The 22726-nt window shown below is 45.9% G+C and overlaps 1 protein-coding gene across 4 annotated transcripts in view; it reads right to left on the bottom strand.

The window, feature by feature from the left end:
* Positions 1–22726, bottom strand: part of CACNA1G (calcium voltage-gated channel subunit alpha1 G) — a 115987-nt gene that overhangs the window by 14086 nt on the left and 79175 nt on the right. Inside the window, exons 25-36 of one of the 4 annotated variants that reach the window (XM_088538173.1) lie at positions 19894–20019; positions 19193–19282; positions 18595–18808; positions 16030–16080; positions 9990–10141; positions 8097–8206; positions 6636–6769; positions 5146–5216; positions 4783–4861; positions 4570–4691; positions 3327–3638; positions 945–1085 (exon numbers count right to left, since the gene is read on the bottom strand). In XM_088538173.1, the coding sequence (XP_088394299.1) occupies positions 945–1085; positions 3327–3638; positions 4570–4691; positions 4783–4861; positions 5146–5216; positions 6636–6769; positions 8097–8206; positions 9990–10141; positions 16030–16080; positions 18595–18808; positions 19193–19282; positions 19894–20019 (1602 nt within the window). Of the gene's footprint in view, positions 1–944; positions 1086–3293; positions 3639–4569; positions 4692–4782; positions 4862–5145; positions 5217–6635; positions 6770–8096; positions 8207–9989; positions 10142–16029; positions 16081–18594; positions 18809–19192; positions 19283–19893; positions 20020–22726 lie in introns of all 4 variants that reach the window. The other 3 variants (XM_088538157.1, XM_088538166.1, XM_088538169.1) reach the window with 3 other exon arrangements.

The following is a 22726-nucleotide window of genomic DNA, read 5'->3' as shown; positions in this document are numbered from 1 at the left end:
ATATAAAAATCTGCAGTAGGATTTCATTTTACCTAAGCTTGTTCCTTTTCTCTAATGAACCACAGAGTTGGATAATTTAGAGTGTCAATGAACCCGTAAATAAGCACCCTGATTTAACATGAAAACTTCTGCTATTTTTAGACAGAAAAAATATATTAAGAAATAGGGAGTTTGCTCAATTCTGGCTGCAGAAAAAAAATGGTATGTTTGAATTATTATTATGGTCACTGCTGTGAATTAGGGAAAATATTTGATCAAAAGAATAATATGTATGAGAACATAGGGATTTTATTCTAAGTGGACTACTTTTAAATAAGGATACTACAGACCCTATTCATGAAAGCACTGGAACACGCAATTAGTTTAAGCACATCCTTCAGGGCTGCCTCACCTTCCCAGTCAGGTTTAGATCAGAAATGGAGATCTAGTTTATAATGACCTGCTTGCAAGAAGCCTCTTCAGTAAAATTACATGGAACTGAATTTTAAGGCAGTGCCAAGTGAGCAGGAAACATCAAGATCATTTCATGATCCCTATCCTCTCAGGCTCTACCTTAGAAAAAAACCCTCACATTTGTACTCCAGGCTCTGCAGCTCCCTGGGAGCCCTAGTTAAGAGCAAGAAGTTAGAAAGAACCACCCCACTGCAGGATGAAGAACACATTTCATACCTTTTCCCAACAGCCCTCATAAACGGTAAGAAATTTCTCATTGAATTTACTGTGTTGAAGAGGAAAACTCAATATCTCTACTATTCCTCTTGCATCAATATGCAACATCACAAACCAATGACATATTAACTTGACTCCCCCCAAAAAAGCCAAAATGACTTATGCTTCAAATCCCTCTGACTATATTACACAAAGCAAAGAACTTTAACTCGCTACTAAAGGTCTCAGTCGACCTGAGTTTGGAGACTTTGCAGGAAATCATGAGGAATATTAACCTGGTTCTCAGAGTTGTAATATTCGGGAGCGGGGAGGGCATAATGATGGCACACAGAGCCTGACAAGTTGTCCATCAGCTTCAGCTCTCCTTCCAGAGATTCCTGGATCAGCAGTGATATGGTATCAAACAAGTGCCTTTCCTAGGAGGGGTGGTGTATCGCATGCAGAAAGAGAAAGTGGGCCAGAAGGAGAGAAAAAGAGAGGGACAGAGACAGGGAGAAAAAAGGACAGTATAGAAAACAAACAAAAAAAAGCAGCAGCAGCAGAAAAAAAGGACGGAAACATTTAGGGAGAACAGCAGTAACAGGGACGAGAGGGAGGGAAAGGTGAGGCAGGGGAGGAGAGAGAACAGTGCAGTAATATCACGTCAGAAATGAAAGCTTTCTCAGACATTAGCAGAGACGGGACTGAAGCCAGGGATGTTCCCCCTCCAGGTCCCTCTTTGGCTACAATATCACCCACTACTCCTGGGATCCGAGCTCTATCGTAGGGCCATTCCAGCAGCACTGACATACTGGGTGCCAAGAGTGTCTACAGGACATCACTAAGGCTCCCTTACCCACTTGTGCATTTTTGAGTGAGAAGACCTAGAACGTGACATCTAAATCCATGCTCAGAGGTCACATGGACTGAAACAACCTGTCTGGAAGAGCATCCTGTCTGTGAAAGCTGCGGGTGCCCAGAGCTAACGCACATCGACCTGCTAATTCACGTCAGCTGTGGATTGAGGAGCCTAAGTTCTCAGGGCTAATTTCAAAGCAGCGAGCCTTAATACATACAACAGAAAATACTTAGAGAAGGTTCTACCTATCACAGGTCGCATGGGAGTGATTTAAGAGTTGCCCCTTTCCTGTTGGGAGTGCCTCGTACGTACAATGGAATGAGGACCGTCGTCACAGTCAGACAGCACACACTGCAAAACCCTGGGGACAGGCAAGCCAAGGAGCATGCTGACCACACCACCTTGCAGGAATTGTATTCCTCTACTGTCGTGTTCAAACATCAGGTTCATGAAGAGGATTTTGGCCGGGAGAAGAAATAATTGAAATAAAATCAGGTTTTCAAGGACTCTGTCTAGGTGAGAGAGCAAGAAACAGGCTCTGGAAATTGTGACTAGAATAAACCCTTCCCAATGCCACCTTCAGCGACTGGTTTAATAGGATAAAGATCTGACTGTGTCCTTCTTGCTGTTTTTTTTTTTAAAACTTGTTTTCATTGTTTTCCCCCCAGCGTACTGATGTAGGACAACAGTTTGCCTGTACTCTGCTTAACATATATAACAAAAGTGGGGACAGATTGTTTCTTCATAAGAGGATGTAATGAGCTTGGATTTCCCCACATTGCCCTGAACTCTCTTTTCCCATGCCAAGGAACAGCCTTGGAGTCCATTTCAGACGCCAGTGACTCCTGACAGCACCAGAAATTTCCAGTAGCTTAGGAATTGAAAGAAAGCTTAAATGGAGATTTACTCTGTCTCACCCTTGGACTAAAGATCATAAATGAGTTTTTCATGCATTAGAATACTCATTAGTCCACCTCAGGCGGAGGCCAAGATATGCTGTTGTGAAATCATGATGTAATAAAAGCTAATGATGTCTATGTAGAATTTAACCCAATTTGCATTCAGCTAAGACTGAAAAAAGGCTGGACCATTCTTTTTGCATAATTCCAGTTCAGTTCCCTCCCAAAGGACCCATCTGGGTCTTGACCTCACCTCTCATTCCTCAAATGGAGTTTTCACCCAGAAATTGTGTTTTGGAGAGCCTGGTCACAACTCATTGCAGCTGCCACATTACAGCCCTGATCCTGATGGGAGCTTTGCCACCCGCTCTGGTGAGCCCAGCTTTGAGCCCCCTCTGGATTACCCTAATTAATTAATCTTTTCTTACAAGCTTTGATTGTGGGGCATATTTTGAACTGAGGTTGCATAAAGCAAATTTAATGCTTAAGCAAAGATTAGCCAAGCTTTATTCCTCTTTTATGCTGTGGCTAATGGTCTGCATTAGAAAAGCAAACACGCTGCAGTCAAGACTTTGCTTCCACAAAGAGCCTACCCCAAACTCTGCATTACAGCAAATTTGAGCTAGTGCCGGACTTGGTGGCTTGGGCAAATCTCCAGAACAAACGCAATGCTCTTCACCCCTGAGCAGATGTGTGTCACGGTGGCACGGGGACCCAGCTCGGGTCTCTCGCGGGAGCATCAGTTCCCACACCATGCAGCAATTAACCGCCAGACAGCGAGGAATACAACCCCGTGCCGCGCTGCTCCCTCGTAACTGACTCGTGCATGTCTTCCCCTAGCAAATCCGCAGGACAAGCCCTCTTCACCCCCCAGCCAAGATTCTCACCATAGGGTAAACTAATGAGAGCTGAGAATCCACCTTGATTTGCAGGGGATTGGCACATCCTCGGGGGCTCTCTGGTCTCTCTCCACCGTTGCTGCCAGTCCAAACAAAGATGTCTGAGGGGCTGTGCTGGCCTGGAGCAATAGTTTTCATCTCCATCTCCAATTCAGCTTCGAGTTCTGCCTCCTCTTTAGCCTCCTTGTTGCTCTCCTCCAAGTGCTTCATAAGTACTGCAATCACCACGTTAACCAGGACGAACTGGGCCGTCAGCACGAAGGAGACGAAGTAGATGGGTGAAATGACAGTGTTGTAACAGGTGGACTCTTGGTCACAGTCTCGCAGTGTGTCCTGGGAACAGGGAGAGAGCGATAGAGGAACACCAAGAGGCGCCAGTTAGCCAAGGGGGCCTGATTCTGCCTTCTGGTCATTTGGCTCAACTGGATTCTCCCTCCATGCAATAAATGGAGAAGTCTGGGCAAATTTCACGTTCAGAATGGCAAAAATTTCTGTGTTAGTCACTACATGCAGGTTCCAAGGAAATTGCTCATGGGGATGTGTGACCACAGACACCCACACACAGGTACTCCCAAACTCCCAAAGGAATGGAGTGATCAATTTACCAGATTAGAGACCTAATACAGCACAGCATGACAGACAGACCCAGCACAGCAGGACGCAGTTGCTGCCCGTCAGCTACTCCACCTTGCAGGCTCTTTTTCTATGAGTTAATGCTCTTTCGTTATGAGTTTAGCTACCTTACATTTACTTTGGGCTACAAACAAGCAGAAAAACAGCTCATTCCAAGTAGCTTGCACCGCACATATTCCTAGAGCAGATCCCTTCACAGGAGCACGTCCTGTGGCCATATCTTGCTAGAGACTCTCTTCCAGAAACACAGGTTCTCTCAGGGAACAAATACAAATACCAGCGACAATAAGGACAGTAACCAGAGACTTTTAAGAAAAAAAACACGAAATGCATGTTACTGGATTGATGTTAGTGGAGAGATGAATTGAGTTTTTTTTTCTTTTATTCCTTTGTGTTAAGCTGCTTTCTCAGGGAAATAATGGGAATATATGGAACATGCCAGAAGGCTGCAAGCACAGGCACTGCTGGACAGCAGGGAGAAGCAATGTTAGGGATGCTGCCCAGTGCACGAGCAAGCGAAGCGGCTGCAGGGTGAGAACGTCCTCACTGCCCTCCGACACTGGCCTGGAGCAGAGCGGATGGGCTCTGAATTAAGCAATCACACCCACAACTCCTATGTGAGGTCTCTTACCTTCATTATCCCGTTCCAGTTGTCTCCTGTGGATACTCGGAAGAGGGTCAGGAAAGCCATCCCGAAGTTTCTGAAGGTGGCGTGTCTGCCCAGCCCCTCGCAGGGGTGCGTGTCGTCACACTCTGCGAGACAAAGAGCAAGGACCCCGTGGGACCCTCGCACGGCTCCCTGTCACCCGGCCACCCCCGGCGGCAGGGGAAGGGGACCACTCACCAAGGTCTCCAAACAGCTCCACTCCAAGAGCTGCAAATATGAAAAACAACAACATGAAGAGAAGACCCAGATTCCCCACCTGGAAAGAGAAAAAGACAGGGGGAAAAAAACACACAAAAAAGAACATTTGTTGATTTTTTTTTTTTTGTGTTCCAGACCTGTTTCTTGCTGCATTCTTTAATCCAAAACTTAAATCACTTGAGGGGAAAAACGACCTAAATGTGAGGACTGTATCTCAGAGTGAGCTTCTGAAGGGAAATGGGATTCTCTAATGACAGCAAAGATAAAACGATTAGCATTCCTTTACAGTGAGAAATCAGCTCTGGGCCAGACGCGATGGCTTTTGATACGGCAGGAGGTTACCTGGGGCAGTGCTTGCATCACGGTGTCCAGCAAGGCTCTCATCCCTACAGCCATCTTCAGCAGCTTCAGCACTGCAGAAAATACGGTTGTAACATGGTAACGGCAGCATTGGCAGAGAGGCACAAAGTCAGCCCCTCTCGCCACGGATTACAGAAAGAGAAATGCGAAATCACGCCAAGGCTTCTCCATTAGCCACTATAGTGCCCGGCCTTTTTACATGGCTCTTGGTTGCTTGGTTACTATTGAGGTCCTGTGAATAACAGCATCACCTACCCTGAGATCCTGAGAAGGGGTTATCGTTCAGCCTGGCTTTTTCCCTTCCTCTTGCTGAGATGGACAATTTGATGCCTAACTGGGAACATAAGAATGGCCATTTTGCCTGACACCGTCCACAGCTACCAAGGAGAACAGCGAGGTTTGAAAAGCTACGGCTCCCTTCTCAGCCTGCTTTGAAGCTAGCAATTATGAGAAGCTGTATCCATTGGTGGCCTTTTATACCAGCTTTGCGGTTTCATGTTAGGCTTATTTCCAGCTTGGATCTTGAGCCTACTGCCAAAACACATGCTAGGGAAAGCCCTCTGCCCATGTAACCTCCTCTTGCTTCTGGTTAGTTCATTCCCGGGTTATTTCCCGCTTCCATAGGCTACCCACTTGCAATATGATTCACTGTGGAACTGATTTACACATTCTTTCCAGAAGGTTGCATTTCCAATTGGAAACTGCGTATATTTTTAATTCTGAAAGGAGTCCAATGCACAGAAAAACAAAAAAATTAAAAATGCCTTTTTCCCCCCTGAGACACAGCAACTATTTCATTTCTTCTTTAGTTCCTTCTTTGCTTAGACGAGGACTGTAATCACAGCAGCGATGCACGGCCCTGCTCTCCAGGAAGGCCTGGAAGCCATTTAGCAAGGGCCTGGGCACTCACGTTCTGCATCGACGTCATTTGGGCCCACAAGGGCTCAGTTCTGAACACTCAGCCCTGAAGGCAGCTGGCAGCACAGCTCTGGTGGGTGTCACTACCCTTCTGAGGGGACAGATGGATGCAGAGCGACAAGGCACGTTTTGTCACAAAGTGACGAAATGCAAAGTCCCACGGGAAATGCAATATATTAGATGTTTGTCTTTTAAAGCCTATATACTCTAGCGTGTGCTCTGTAATCCCTGCTTAAGACACGTCAGACTTGACTCGCATACTTTTCCAGGCTTGTTTCTGAAAGATACGGCCACAGTTATTTCTCCTTTCTCTCCTACGCTCTTGGTCTTCAAGCTCCCTCAAGATAGAAACACGTAGTCGGCTGGCTCAGCTCTTTGGCTCCTCTCAAGTATTTTCCCCTATTGTTCTTTTATTTGTTTTCAGATTGCTGATGCCAGAACTATGCACTTGGTGATGGGGATGCACCGCAGAAATGTTTCCCAACACTTAACTCTCTCCTGCTGGGAACCCGGCGCACCTCAAGCAAAAACCACTTCCACTTTACTTGTCTCACCTCGAGCGATCCTGAGAACCCTCATGATTCGGATAATAGTGGGGTTAATTGGTAGCGAAGCATTCACCTCAATCTCCTCCAGAGTGATACCCATGATGGACAGCAGCACAATTGCCAGATCTAATTGGTTCCATCTGGAGATGACACAAAGTGAAGTTTAACATCTACTAAGAAGCTGGCCACGGGAGGTAGCTTGTTTCACTTGAATTCCAGGCGTTTCAATGGTGCTAACACTCAAATGAATCTGCAGCATTTTTTCTGAGGGTATTATACAAAAGCAGTTATGTTATGAAATCATTATAACTAATACAGCGCATTATAATGTATTATAAAATCAGCTAATTCCAAAGATATCCTTGACTGAGGGAAAGCAAAAGCAAATGCAGGGCAGAGTTTTCTACCCAGAGACTGCAGACCTCCAGGCGGGTTGTGCATTAGCTATTTGGCCAATTCTAGACATGACATTCACGGACCTCAGCATGAGATTTGCCCTAGAAAGAAGCAGACCCATACCCAATCCTTGTAACAAAAGAAGTCGTGCTGGGCAAAGGAAAAGACTAAGGATGCATGTCAGAATCTGGATTGTGGGGGGGACGTGTGGGACCATTTCTCCAGTAGGGCTGAATAACTCATGTCTGATCCTGTTCTCTTGCTATTAACCTTGGAAGAGGTGAAAATGGGAGGGGAAAGATTTACCAAAGACATAAAACTCCTATTTGTGAGGTAAGAGAGTGAAACTGTGCAGAAAGAAGTAATTTCATCTGCTGCTCAGCATCCTCATAAAAAGAGGTTCCTTCTTTCATTTGTGTCATTTTAATTTTCTCATTAGCTGCTCTTGCACTGAGAAAACCCACAGCCTGCTCAGGACCAGGCTCTCTCAGGGCACAGATTTTGTCACTTCACAGAATCAGAGAATCATGGAGTGGCTGAGGTTGGAAGGGGCCTCTAAAGATCATCTAGTCCAACCCCTGCTCCAGCAGGGACCCCTACAGCACAGGGTGGCATCCAGGCGGGTTTGGAAGATCTCCAGAGAAGGAGCCTCCACAGCCCCTTTGGGCAGCCTGTGCCAGGGCTCTGGCACCTTCACAGTAAAGAAGTTCTTCCTTATATGGACATTAAACCTCAATAGGTCCTTGTGATTTTCTGGACTCGAAGTTGGCGGCGAGCAGAGACTCAGGTGCTCACGATGCAACTTGCTCTTCTTTTGTCCACCCACCGTGGGCCAAATCCCCGCAGATCACATCCTTCATGTGCCTTATCACCTCCCCAGTCACCTCCCCAGCGCTCACCTACCCTCGTTGCAGTCACTCGCACCACAAACAGGTCTCAGAGGTTAACTAGTAGCTCTCAGAAGAGCTCCCAGGTCCCAGACCGAAGCTTCACCACCAGCACCTGTGGCCATCTGTCTCCAGCTGCTCCACATGGCCCAGATTTAGCCCTTTTTTTTTTTTTTTTTTTTACCTGTCTTGAAAGAAGCGACGAAAGCCGAAGGCGATCAGTTTGAACACAGACTCGAGGACGAAGATAACGGTGAAGATGTAATTGCAAATCTTGAGGGCTTCATCGAGAATCTGCAACGTGGATAGAGCACTGAGGTGAGACGCCAGCTCAGCCGAGGGGCTGCGCTGCCAACAAACCTGCCCCCTCCTCCTTTCACCAGGATTACTCATTTTGTAACAAGAAACCAAAGGCTCCAACTGTGGCTTCTCTCGGGATGAATAATGTCCCCAAGAAAAGGCCCAGTTCTTCAGAAAGCGCCAGGCTGGCATTTCTGCCTGGCCCAGCCCAGCTGATATAACTCACAGGAGGAGGTGACACAAACCCAAAGCGGGACTCGAGTCCCACAGATCGCTTGGGTGAGTGAGAGCCAGCGCAAAACCCTTGTGCTCCCTGCGGAAAGACGATTTCCAGGCCACTCACACGCTGCTGGGAGGGCTGTGGGCTGCCCGGGCATCTGCACGAGCCCTGGCTCCGTGGTTGTATATGGCACAGCCTGTCCAAGACCGACAGGTAGCCTGGCAGGCAGGACTGAACTCCCTGGGTGTCCCCAGCCCGCTCTGCCCCTTGCAGGAGCCACCGCTTTGCTTAAATACAGGTGTGTCCCGGCTGGGATAACTCGTGTGTTGTCAGGCTCCATCTGGCACCGTTGGCTCTTCCTCTCCAGGACAGCAGCAGATCCCAGGCAGGGAGCTCCTTGCAAGATGGCCCCATGTAGCCCCCACCAACCCCTTGCAGAACCAACGTACGAAAAAATCATCAGTTTTGATGTATAGCCCTGTGGTACACTTAGCCTTTTAAGCATCTGCAGGGCAGGAGCCATCAGCTACCCCACCTGGGGCAATCTGGGGGCCCTGACTGATGCAGGCACTCAACCATGTGCCTGACTTTCGGCAGAGGAACCATAATGTCATCTCAGCACAGCCCAAGCTTGGAGTTATTACCCAGATGCTGCATACCAGAGGCTTAGAGACAAAATGTTATTTTCCTCAAGAAAATTAAAAACAAAAGCCTGCCCAACATTTTTATAACAAAAGAGAAAATGTAGCTGCAAAACGGCTGTGGTAAGACGTATGCCCTAGAGCAATTCCAATACTAGCTCCTTAGCCAACAACCTTTTTCATCACCAAATGACTGAATCATGCAATGTGCCTTCCAGGGTATTTAAAGGTGACCTGAACAGGGAAAAAAAAAAAATTGGGCTTGTGCCCTTTCACTTTTTGGCTTCTTTATGACAGGCTGGAGGCTACTTTCCCCCTTGCTTTGGTTTCTTTTTCACATTAAGTATTCAAGTCCTGTCTAGTATTAAAGAATATTTCCTCCTATTGTGTCTTATATTTATTCATTCTGAAAGTGGCTAATAAAAACAAGCACAAGTTATATGGCAAAGGCAGCTATTTCCATCTCATTCTTATGCACAAGAGACTTGACATCCCAGGACAGGATGTTTTATTTTCAGTATATGACCAAGACCCAGGAACCTTTTTCACTAATATACTGAAATATATTTTAAGGCCCAGCCAAGGCATGTACTCCATTGCTTGTGAAAATTAGCCCTTATAGGACATAGAAAAATAGAAAGACCTTTGCAAAATGAAAGATTTCACAAATTCTTCTACTCTTCGTTTCCCTTTTCGAGAGGAGGTTCGATCAGACGGGCAATTTCAGAGATGGTCCTTCCAGCTCCCCACACAAAGGTGCCCCTATTCTCACTTTCAAAGCAGTCAGGTTGCACTTACGGAGAAGGAAGAGGTGTGAGGACCCAGGCGCCGAAAAGCCCAGGACAGCGAAACCGGCCCGAGCTCCTCTCACGAAGCCCATCCCGCCACCGCTGCGAGGCTCCCTGCTCCCCGGTACCTTGGGCTGCTGGTAGTGCTCCATGGCCATGGTGATCACGTTGAGGCCGATCACGCCCGTGATAAACAGATCCAGGTAGTGGCTCGTGCACATCTGATGGATCAGGAGCCGGAAGCGGGAGTAATCGGAGTAGTAGGGCTTGCACTGCGCTTCTAGAGCCGGAGGACAAGAGCGGAGAGGCACATCAAGTCATTTCTCTGCATCTGCCTGTGCTCAATTCACCCTTGCTTTCCAGACGCCAAAAATGATAAACTTGAGACTGATTGCAGAAAAAATCTGGCTTTTTTTCCCCCTTCTTTCTGGCACATTACCAGTTAATACACAGCTGGGCTCCCATCATCTAATATCCATTAAACATCTTCAGTGAGACATGCAGTATACTCAGCCTTATTGCATCAGGGATGAGGTGAGCTGGGTTTATTGCGCTGCTAAAGAGTGCTTTCACTGTGGAGAAATCTAAATTTAATTTAATTTAAATTAAAACCACAATTTTTGTTGGTGCCGCTCTTAAAATATCCCCAAGGTATCTGAAAGGCCAATCAACGGTCAGATGCCAAGGAAAGATTTTACTAACAACGCCTTAAAAATACAGGGCATGCCGTTAGGGCTCTGCTTTGAGAGAAAAGTAATACAACCAAATTATGTTCTTTGCCGTAAACTGCGGCGAGAACAAAATTCCCCGCTCGATTGTCGGAGCCCTGAGAAACGGCCCATAAAAATACCAGGGAAAACTGATCAGTCAGCCTTTGCGATTAGAAAATAATGATCCTCCTTCCATACGCGATTATCAGAGTATAGATTTCACTGTTCAACTCATTCCCGCTGCGCCAGGGATGACACGTGCTCTTTAGACCCCAAATGTTCCTGGAGATAAACTCATTTACTCACCTAATCTCTAATGAGCAAATGCCAAGGCTGAGTATGTAATTCAGTACAATTTTCAAGGAGGCATTATAATGCAGATTGAAGTGGAAAGGACTGTCTTGAATATGTCAGAGTATAATATTATTCTCATAATTAGATGATCAACTGGTTATGAAAATTATTGAGCTGTAAGAATTCCACGGCTTGATATTTAGTGCTGCCGAGCTAATGTACGGTTTGATACATTACTCTGAGCAAAAAGTTGGGCAGAACAAAGCCACAAAGCACAGGTTTGGGTTGCCCAGAGGGAAAACTAATTTTAGAAGATTAAATTTTGCCTGGAAATAGAATTCACTTTGTCAATAGCCGATGACATTACAGTCAGACCCATAGATTTGATGGTATCTTGTGTTCCCGGCTTCATAAGAGAATCCAGAAAAATCAGAGAAGTTTTGTTTTTTCCACAGAGACAGACTTTTCCCCTCCAGCCCAGGGACCGGAGACACAAATCCTTTAGCAGCTGTATTCTGGAGGGCTTTGGAACTTCCAAAATTTGCCTTCAGCGTCATAAAAGGCTGTATTAATATTCACTTTCTGATCTGCAGTGTGCTTCAGGTGATCTGTACCAGAGGGCTAAAGCACAATATTGATGAAAAGGTCTATAAAATGAATTTTAATGCTGAATCTATTGAGTGCTTACAGAAAAAAAAAAAAAAAAAGGCAGACTGGTAGCTTGCTGACTCACTCATAAGGCTTTGTCAGATATCTCAGAGTCTGCATAAATCTCCATAAAGTCAAGATATCTCGATCACATTATGCTAAATTATGAGTAGCAAATTAACTAAAATGTTTGAATACAATTAAGTTAGGAATAGGACCTATTTTTATGAACCAACTTATCATGTCAGAAAGAAACACCATTATAATTGGATCGCTTCTTCTACGTTTACGTATAATTCACATTCAAAAAGAAAAATGTCAATGTTTCTGCCTTTTCTTACAGTGGATTTACTTACGAATAATTACACTGGAATTCAATTTTTTTCTCAGCTTTGATTGACAGGTAATTCCAAATCCTGCAGAATAGCACTGACGTGGTTAGAACATAGAGAGGATTTAGAGAGAGGTTGCAAAAGGTCTGTGCAGACATCCTGCACCTGGGCTAGTTAGTGCATGACTCCATAAGCAGGGCCGTTAATTGCTCATATACCCACAAAGGCTCCTTCCCTCGTTGTATCCCCTTCTCCCAAACGGCCAGGCTGCTTCCAGCCCTCCACGCGCACTCGCTGCTTTCCAAAGCCAAACGTTTCCCTGGCCTGGAGCCGGGCGCTGCTGCCACAGACACACTTGCAACCTCAGTAAATTAGCACCCGCGAACGTGTCATCCTTCACCATTAACTTTATTAAGAAGGGATTTGTCAACCCTGTTTATGAATCATAGCACCACTCGCTTCTCCATTCCCTGCATGCCAGCCATGCGTGTTAGTGCAATACGGATATTACCTTGAGAGGAGCCACAAACAAAAATAGCATGCTGCCCGAGGACCACGAATAATTAGCTACTGTATCTAGGTAGGCAGGGAACTTTCTGAGCACCCAAAGTGCTTTTCTGGCCATTATATAAATACAGATTATTAAGATGATCCACATGTCCTGCATATTAAATTGGATATTACTCATATATAATCACCCAAATGCAAAGTCCGTGCCCCCTATCACACAGTACCATTCAGAGTTATTGCAATAAAGATCTCAACAGTACCAACATCTTGGGAAATACAGACATCTGTTAAGCTCCAGGTGGTGAACTTCACAACTAACACAACACCACATTACTGTACTGTTACAATACACTGTGGCAAGAACAACAAGAGCTCCGGGTTAGTCTCGGTTATTGCTGGCAAGGTTAACTGGCTTCCCAGCACACATGGGGGTTAAAGAAAAGAGTTGGAAAGTAAAGAAAAAAAAAGGAGGATTAGCAGAATGAGGATGTTAAAAGATGGGAAAATACAGCAAAAGCCCACTAGGAAACACCAGGCTGGTAAACAGGATGTAAATCAAGCTGCTTCACTGGGGCCAGGAGCGGGAGGGAGAGGTTCCTCCAATCCACAGGAGTTACACTAGGGAAAGGTAGCTCAGACTCATCGATCCTGGGCCCCGGGTGGGCGAGATCTGCAGTTTGCCCAGAACTGGCTGCCGAGTCCCCGCTGGTCCCGGGAAGGGGCGGGCTGAGGTTGCTGCCGCTGCAGCGGGGGATGCTCCGGCGCGGACACTTGCGCTCCCTTCGGCACTACGGGCTCTCCGCTCCCGTGGTTTCCTGGCAGACCTGTCCCTTCTCCTCTCCGCAGCATCCCGCAGGGCTGTGGCTGCACGGGACTCCCTTGCTGGAGCAGAGGGACGGGGCCGCGGGCTGCCCACAGGGAGCCAGGGCCTCCGTGTCCTCCTGCCCGGCCTCCCAGCTGGTTACGGTCACCACGTGCCGGCCGGGAGAGGAAACCCCCCTCGCTGCCCATCGGGACCAACGCCTGCGTTTCGCAGCCTGCTCTGGTGCCTTTGCACGGACTCCTGTGGACACAGCGGGATTTCTCCGCGTTTCCGGCAGAACAGGGGCCCTCGCGCAGGCGTTGGCATTGCCAGCGGCCAGGGCAGAGCGCAGCTGGCCAGCGGCCCTGGCCGGGACTCGGGCGTCTCTCACGGAGTCTGCAGCAGAAGGCGCCTCTTCCCATCGAGCGCGCGGCTCCAAAATGGGTCTGTCACTCACGGAGCCCGGCCGGCGCCGAATATAGCTCTGTCAGCAGAGAAATTGCCACTTTCCCCCGCGTCACTTTTCAGCCAGAGCCATGCGGGCACGGGAAATTGGAATTCGTAGAGTGGGACAATTCCATTACGGTCTCCCCCCTCTTTTCCCTTCTCCTATAATAAGGGAATTAACTGCTTAGCAGCTCAGAGCGGAGCCTGAGGACAGCAACAACCTGGTGAGCAATGGGCCTGTGACGCAGCTGGATTTACAAACGGTACCAAGAATATTATTAGGTTAAAAAAGTAGTTTGCACTGAAGGAACTTTCATATTTAAACACGGCTTTTTACTCGGCTTTTATTGTACTGAATGGGTTTATTGAAAAGAAAAGAAAGGCAAAATGGAAAATGATAAATTATTTCCACTGAGAAGCTTCAATTTGTGATAGGATGTAGATTGAAATAAAAAAAAAAAGGCAAAAGAAAAATTAAAATTATAGTATCTCACTAAGCACCAGGCTACAGCACAGGCACACAATACCGCATCTTATCTTCACATAAAGAGAAGAGAAGCCCTTTGTAAGTGCGGAGACGTGGGCAAGTTTGGGGTTCGCCACTTGAGCTCTCTGGGCTGCAGGAGGTTCCTCTGCAGCGGCCGGTGTCGAGGCCCGGACATCACGGGCCGGGTCAAGCAGGGAACCCTCCTGCCCTCCCGCTCGGGCCCAGGAGCAGCAGGGCATGGTCCCTGCTGCCGCATCCAAAGCAAAGGCAGCAAAAGGAAACACAAAGCACAGACCTGACAACCGCCCGCTCTTTAAAGGCAAACCACGAGGGTCTTTCTGAGCCTGCATTGGATAACGGGTGGGACTGGAATGAGTTTGACGCATTAAAAATACAATAAAATAAAACAGGCAACTCTGTACGAACAGAAGAGGACTCAGAACCAAATAAAAAAAGAAAAGAAAAGAAAAAACAACCCCCAAAAGCAGCAAGAACACAGCCCCCGGGTGCTGTGCCCTGTGTCACAGCAGAGACGAGGTCTACCAAGAACAGAGAGAAGAAAGGCAAAGAAAGCAGACAGACAGGAATGGCAATGGGAAGGAGGGTCAGGATTTATCAAAGCATGTTGTGACAACTTCCAATGGGGCCTTATAAGCACAAACCAGGAACCTCTGTCTCCCTGTGTTATCCTCTGCAGAGGAAGACGTTAGTCCTCCTCTTGCAAATCTGTATTCACTCAAACTCCTTTCGATGTCTGACAGATGGATGGAGCCCTGCTTCCCATCTCCAGGAGCGGGAACTTCCATCTCAGGTGAGAGTTTTAATGGCACATTTTCCTAGCTTTTTTTTTGTTGTTGTTATTGAAAATTACAGCTATATTTGCTCCTGTGTCGGCACTTCTTTAATTATTCAGGCTAATATTCTTAAGCTATGAATTAAACAAAACGCTTGCCAGATCAAAGCCTCTTCTGAAAATAAAAAGGGCAAGGGACAGATCTGCAGCCCTGAGCATCACCAGGCAGAGGGAAAGGGGAGAGGGGAAGGGGCAGACTAGACCCATAGCAGTTTTTGGCACAGCTAGTCCAGCCTCACCAGGTCCTGGAAAGCAAGCGAAGGGGCATCTTTATTTCCTCTGACTTACAAGATAAATAATGGATGATATAAGAGAAACTTCATGATTCTGTGGGAAGATGAGGCTGGGGAAGTGAATAGAGAGCTGGAAAAAGCAGAGAAAATTTTGGCCTCATCAATATCTTTGCCAGGAAATTTTGGTAGAATATGCAATTGAAACCTGAAAAATTCCAACTAGCTTTGAATCAATATGAGAAATTTACCACTTTGGCAGCACTAAGGATAAAACCTGTGTCCGCTCTGAGGGTCAGCGTGGGTTGATCTCTCCAGTGAAGCACAAAAGCTCTGCACTATACTGAGTTTTACGCTGATGGTAAAGCCTGTGCTTTCCCGAGGCGCAGCATTCATGGAGCAGTGAGCAAGGGCTGGAGAAATCACCTCCCTCAGTGCGAATACCTGCCTTCCAGGACTGCTCCTGCAGTCATTCAGACTCCTACAGCTTGTGGTTCAAATGCTAGAGTGATACAGGACCCATTTCACAGTCCAGTCGTTACTATCCAAACAATTAAAAAAAAAAAAAAGGCAAAAATAAAGGCACAAAGGTCTGACTGCTTTTTAACATAAACCAGAAAAAAATGACTGAAAAAAAAGGAAAATATGATCAAGGTGGAAATTAAGGATCTGCAAGTGTCAGCCCTGAGTCAGGCCTGCAGCCCTGCAGTTCGGAACGGGATGCGTGTGCCAGGAGGGAAGCGAACGAGCTTTGCACCACACACAGGTTTAGTGGACGCCCGCGAGCCGCGTGGCCAGCCGTTAGTTACACAGCACTGCCATTCACGGGGACGACACAGGACGGCTTCCCAGTACCTTGCACTGCACTGGCTGAGCTCTCCATTAATACATCATCCAGCATTAGATCTAAAAGAACGAAACGGCATTAATCATCCGGCAGGACACACAGCACGATTCCCTTCCCCTTCAGCGGCGGCTACGTCTCGCGCTCTCTCCTCAGCTCTGCACTGCCTCTACCACCAGTATCTCCTTGCGGCCTCCTCTCCTCGCATCTCCTGGCAGGTGGGCTCAGGTACGTCGGGAGGCTCTGGCGTACAACGAAGGGCTCCTGTGCTTTTCCCAGGTACACGTGGGCCCAAGGGATCCTGGAGAACGCCCTGGCTTGACCATAATGGAGGAGGAGAGCCTTGTTTCTCCAGGATGGACTTTGTACCTGAGGTAGAGCAGAGCATCCCGCTGGGCCAGCGCACCTTATGGCGACGGGTCCTGCGCTGGCCTAGACCCCACTGCACTGGACCCCCACCTGTTCTTCTCTTTTTTAGATGGCCCGTGGGGCAACTGTGTGTGAAGAGTCTATGAACAAAAATGACCACACAACCTGTTAGACCTCTGTGCAAAAATAGAGTTCACCAGGTTGGCCTGGGCATTGGGCCACACCGCTGAAGGGAGGGAGGCATCAGGCTACGCCCGTGGCTGGCAGGGAGCCCCCGTGCAGTTGCTGGCAAGATCAAAACCCTGATCATGGTCTCAGATGCTAGTTACCACCACACAGAATGAAGCCAAGCAACAACATCTGCCATCTCCCAGGGCAAAACTGGACACGGTCAATTAAAACCAACATTTTACCAAACACGAATCAGGAAAAACAGATCCAAAGTGATTTGGAGGGCTTCATGCTTTGCTCTTGAAAGGTTTTTATAGAGACTGAGTAGTCAGCAATATTTGATCCTCAATAAAATAGCTGTTTATTGCATCTTTAATTAGACATTTCATAGAACTGAATGAATAACTACATCTCCAAGGATGGTTTGTGACTTCTTCCCACTGGGAAATCGCCCAGCCTCATGTCTTTTCTTCATCCAGTTCCGCTACCATTATAACTGAGGTCATTAATAATAACTAAATGTCTATTTTTCTTCTAAGGAAATGTCTGCTTTCCAAAACTGAAACTTTCAACAGGGATCTTTCTATCCAGTGTTTAAGAGTATTTTCTTAATCATCTGCCTGAAAACGAGTTGGGCAACTTAGACTGACCAAAAGAGCTTTCCAGGTATTGCCTTGAAGTGAAAAATAAATTCATCCATTCAATTTGTATCCTACTTAACTGAGGAAAGACTTAAGTGTCCTGCATCACTCTTGAGGGAAGTCTTTCCGCTGCGTATTGAGCAAGCCAGACTCTGGGCATACGCTCAAGTTTGACACCCAGAGGCTGGTATGAACATACCTTCTAATAAAACCTGCAAGGCTGATGGAAATTAAAGACATAAGCCAGGGAAAGCGGTGCTTAAGTGCTACACCGAGAGAGGTTGAGACACACTTGCGTTATGTGGTTGCACAGTTAAGTCTGTTGCACAATTAACAACTTCTGGACCATTAAAAACAGTAAAACAGACTTAGTATTACCAGCATTCAGAACAAACACCTGATCAGAGAGCCTCTTAAACAGTACTGAAGTCTGTCAAAGATAGAGAAGAAACGTGAAAGGGGAAATGGAGAAAACGGGAGGCAGACTGCACGGAGAGGGAAAGAGTGCGAGGATGGACACAAAGGGCACTGGAGGAAGGTCAGTCAGAAGAGAAGCATGCAAGACGAAGAAGAGTACCTTGGCCTGAGACCTCTGGCTGACTTATTTCTTACTTTTCCAACCAAATAATAAAAAAAAGGAATAAAAAACAAAAGTCAGGTCTGAGATTTTTGACAAAGTGGAGGCGTAGCATCCTTTCACCTTTAAAGCCTCCTCCAGGCAGGGCTGCAAGCTTGCACTGTGAGTTTTGGAGCTTGGTTCAATTTGCGTCAATGACATTTTGTTTAATTAGTAACTCTCCTCCACTGTTTTTTTTTTCTTCTCTCTAATCTGTATTTCTCAAGCAAATGCATCGATAGGTATCTCTAAGGGGTTTTTAAGCATTACTAGAATGAGACGGCTCCATTATTTTATTACATACTTGAATAGCAGTGGTGCTACTGTGCCAATAAATAAACCTGCTTGATAAATGGGACAGGTAACATCACTGTGGCATTACAAGGCTGTAATAAACCAAATAGTGAATCCAGTTATCAGCAACAGTGCTCATGACTCAGAAGATTTATGGTGCCATCCGGCACTGCTGATCTTTGCAGTTGTCACTATTTGTGTAATATTGAGCTCTGCTGTCCAAGAAGCTCCAGGTTTGATTTTTTGAGGGGTTTTAATTTAAATAACCTCCAGCGAAAAGGTCATTGCAAATCATGCAGCCATTAAAAACGTTTCCATGGCTCCTTGCTTAGCCTAAAATGGCACTATTTCCTTCATGCAAATTTCATAGCTGGACATGCTTTTGGGAGAAGAATGATCACTAGACACTAGGCAGGGAGGGGAGGGAGAAGGAGATTGCATGGAAGGTCAAGCAGGACTCAGAAAGATGTGGAAAGACTACCGACCAGCCATCTGTTTCTCCTTACTCCTTCTCTTTTTCTCCAGCCGACGAAGCCTCTTCTCCTCCCGCCTCTTGGCTTCTTCCTCCTCTTGGTGCTGCCGACATTTGTGGAAATTCTCCACCACGACACCCACAAACATGTTGAGGACGAAGAAGGCCACGATCAGTAGGAAGGAGATGAAGTAAAGGAGCATCCACGGGTTGTAGTTCATGACTGGCTGCAAAGTGAAAGATGGTAAATGTCAACGCAATCTCAGAAAAATGGAAACAAATTGAGCGTTGAGATCCACAGTCTTTAAAGCAGGATCACAGACTCCCAAAGGGTCCACAGTGCTCTGCTCTACCAGAAAATGAGAGCCCTCTGGGACATTTTGATTAAACGCTCCCAAAATTCAAGGCTCCTTGAGTACAGGAGAACCATGCCCGTGCAAAGGCTAGGTCCAAATCCAGATCGTTCACTTGACTCTCCGTCACGTCTCACAACTTAGATTGACAACCCTCTAAGCAGTCTGGTTGTGCAGACTGACAGTATTTTGCAAAACAGAAGCTAAAGTGTGCCACTTTTGTTAACTCATATCTTACAGGACTTTTGGAGCACATACCTGCTGGTCAACTCCAACAGCATCCAAGCCATCATACATGATATCCACCCACCCGTCCTTGGAGGCCAGAACAAACAGAGACATCAGGGCCTAGAAAGACATGGACAAAAAGTTACACATAGCTGCACCAAGTTTTTTTACCTGTAATATTTTACTACTCTTTGCCCTTTCCTATTGAAGGGATTATCATTACCTCGTTGATAATGGGAAACTTTGATGCCCAAGGTTTGCCCTGGCAGCAATAACCTATCAATGTCAAAGCCAGGTTCAGAAATGAGTGCTAATTCGGAAATCATAAAGCCAAACACAAAGGAAGCTTCATTTTCACCCTCCAGGTCTTTGCTGCTCCCTACTAATTAGTCCTGCCACACTGCTAAAACGACGCTGCCTTGCAGAGACATTTGAAGGTGTCCGGCTCTATTAGACAAGCCCTTCTGCAAGGTATACTTGGTTTATTATGTAGTGGTGAAGCAATTAAGTACTGCACGAAGCCACATGTGCTTGTTCTGTTCTGAAAAAAGCAGTGTACGCCAGCTTGGAAACACTACATTTGGGATTTACGGAGACAGTGTTGTGTATGTGAACTGAATATTTACTGTGACTGGTAGTGCCCTGAAAGAAAATCCCTTGGGATAATAATGCACAGGTTTAAAGTCAAGGAGGTAAAGGAGCAAAGAAGCAGATTACCATTCTATTAATACCTGGCCGAGATTATCAAAATTATACTTGTGCCGGACCCATTTGTAGCTTGCTTCTGCACAATCCGATTTATTTGTGATGTTTCTGGTGTCCTCCCCCTGGCAGATAAAAAACTTCCCTTTGAAAAGCTGCAAAATACACAAAGAAGAACAGAAATGTAAGAGTTCAATCTCCAGGACTTCTCTGCAGAGAATGGACATTTCTCATGGGACGCTCTGTCCAGCCCACACAGACCAGATAAGTCACGGGAAACAGCCTCATTTGTGCGGGTTATTAAGTGTGAGCAGCCCGTCGAGTATGTACCTAATGAGCAGATGCATGATTTCACATCATTTAGGACACCCACCTAGAGCATTAGATTGTCTGGTTCAGTGGTCTGAGCCCGGCCTACAGGCCTTTGCTTCCAGGTTGCTGGTTCAGATCTAGCCCAGGCTAATAGCTGAGACCATTTAATGGCTTCTTATGACATGTGGAATGACTCCAGTGACTCTCGGCCCAGTTAACAATGCTACTTTCAAGAGCCACTGACAAATTAAGTGTAATGGGGGCCCTCTGCTACCAGAGAAAAGGCAACACTAACAAACCCCAGTGCTGGAACTAAGCTCTTTTTCTTACAGGTCAAAAGGGGACTCGTGAGAGAGAAGCCGGCTCTTGGATACTGATGATAGGCTGCTTGGTGAGTCGGGGTTACTGTTTGCAGGGCTGTCAATCAGGTTGCAGAGCAATCAATCTGCTGGTTGCGCTCAGTCTCTCTTCCTGAACGCTGCTTTCTACCCGTCGTTAGGAGCAGTCAGTGTGGGAGGCTGTGGAAATATTCCTCATGCCTCCTCCTCAAGGAGCCAGGCCTGGCTAGTGCCGGTACCTGGTCCTGACCTTATTGCCTTTGGGGTAAATCAGGAGAGATGTAGCTCCTAGGGAGTTAACTCCTAACTTAGACCTGCAAGAGACATAAGTCTCCATGTACTTAATTCCAGAGCTGGCACTTCCTGCACACGGGAGAGCACAAGGCAGGGGATGATGATGATGATTACTGCTTGAGACAGCCTGATTGATGCTAGCAGAACGGATGGTATCAGAGCCCCTGAGACATCTAACAAATCGGGTTTTATCTGCTGACAGAAGCTATTGACATTAGCTATACCTGTTCGGGGAAGACAGCAACCTGCTCTTTCAGGCTCCTTAAACACCACCTGGGTATATGGAGGAAAGATGCTGATGTTTTTTGATCTGTTGTTTAAGACAAAAATCACTTGAAATAAAAAAAGTGAACACGGCAAACCCACGTTATTACTCCGTGGGTTTCCTTCAGGAATCAACAGCAACAGAAGGATGTTCTCCGGGCATGCAAAGTTAGTCACCACTCCACAGTCATAAATTTTTGCATGTAAGAAGAAACATATCCCCTGACCTTTCCATAGAGAAGCACTAAGTGTGTGCAAGGCAGGCTGGGGAGATATAGTCTTCACAGACCTAAAAGGTTTAATTAAGCAGTAAGGTAAACAACTGATTTTAATATATTGTCTATAAATACAATTTCTCTAGGACCTGGACTGTAATGCCAGTCAGATGGGAGCAGTAACACAGCTATTAAATGGGTTTGGAAATACAAAGCTCAGTTTGCAAGAAAGCAGCTCACCGGCTGCTCTTCAACTGGAGCTACAGAGTTTCAGCACTTCTGAAAGACCCAGTGTTTCTTAGTGTTGTTTCCTTATTCATTTATTTCTTAAGTCTAATTAATGGCTATTAATGTGTGGCCATATTCTACAATAAAAAGTCTTGCTTGAAGGATACATCATTAGAAACCTGGGAGTCTGGATATTAATGACATAAAAACTATGAACTGTAGTTTTATCTCCAGCTCATATTTACAGGGAAAACCCACTGTAATTTTGAGACATCATTTTCTTTTTATAGCAATAGTTATGGCCCTTATCTTGTACCTAATTAGACATAAATATTAACTGAGATTTTGCATCCTGAATACAGGATCAGTTGTACTTGCAGCTACTGCTTAAGCACATCAATAGTCATGACAATTTAACTTAAGACTGCGAGTCACTAGGGAAAGCAATCACAATTAGCAGGAAGGAAATTTGAAGAGCATATTGCAAATTTTGTTGTTTAGCATAAATTTTCCCATGTCTTAGTTTTATACTGTTTTATGGAATATGGTTAGTTTTATGAACCTGTTTAGTATAATGGATGGATATTGCTGTGCTGTACTGCTAAGCCAATCTATCCGCTTAGACAGTTATGGATAGCAGGGGTTTTTTTTCTGTTTATTTTCAATGCTGTATTTATTATTTAAACAGTATATTAGTATAAGATATTACATAACACATCTTTCTAAAGCAAAGCAAAACAGAGCTGCTTTCCAAAGCTGGTTGTGACAGATCAGGTAAACTTCAGAAAGAAATAAGTGTCGTGTCAGAAAATTCATACAAAACAATCTCTCCTTTTCAGATAATGAGAAACCAATTGCATTGGAAACTCTGCTATATTTTTCCCACTGGATTCCTGCACTCCTGGGACTGAAGGTATTGCTAGCAGCGCTTGTGCTGAGCAGACTCAGAAATCTCTATCTCTGCAAGCTTCCTTGCAGAACTGTCAGGATCCTGAATGAATCTCCAGGTCAGATTTTCTCTATATTTTACAATCTAATGGTTTCAGCTTTGAGAATTTCTATTTCCCCACAGGTTTAAGCCTAGAATAAACGTGGAGGGAGATGTCCCCATGCTATCTCATGCATGGAACAAGAGTGAGATTTTTGTTTCCCTGAACAGGGACAGCACCGCTTTCCAGCGGTGCCTCATACCTCAGGCCTAACCCTCCTGT

This window comes from Tinamus guttatus, unplaced genomic scaffold, assembly GCF_059628265.1.
Source record: "Tinamus guttatus ecotype Peru unplaced genomic scaffold, ASM5962826v1 Tinamus_guttatus_pri_ptg000045l, whole genome shotgun sequence".
NCBI classification, from domain to species: Eukaryota; Metazoa; Chordata; class Aves; order Tinamiformes; family Tinamidae; genus Tinamus; species Tinamus guttatus.
This window is presented reverse-complemented; position numbering and strand designations above follow the sequence as displayed.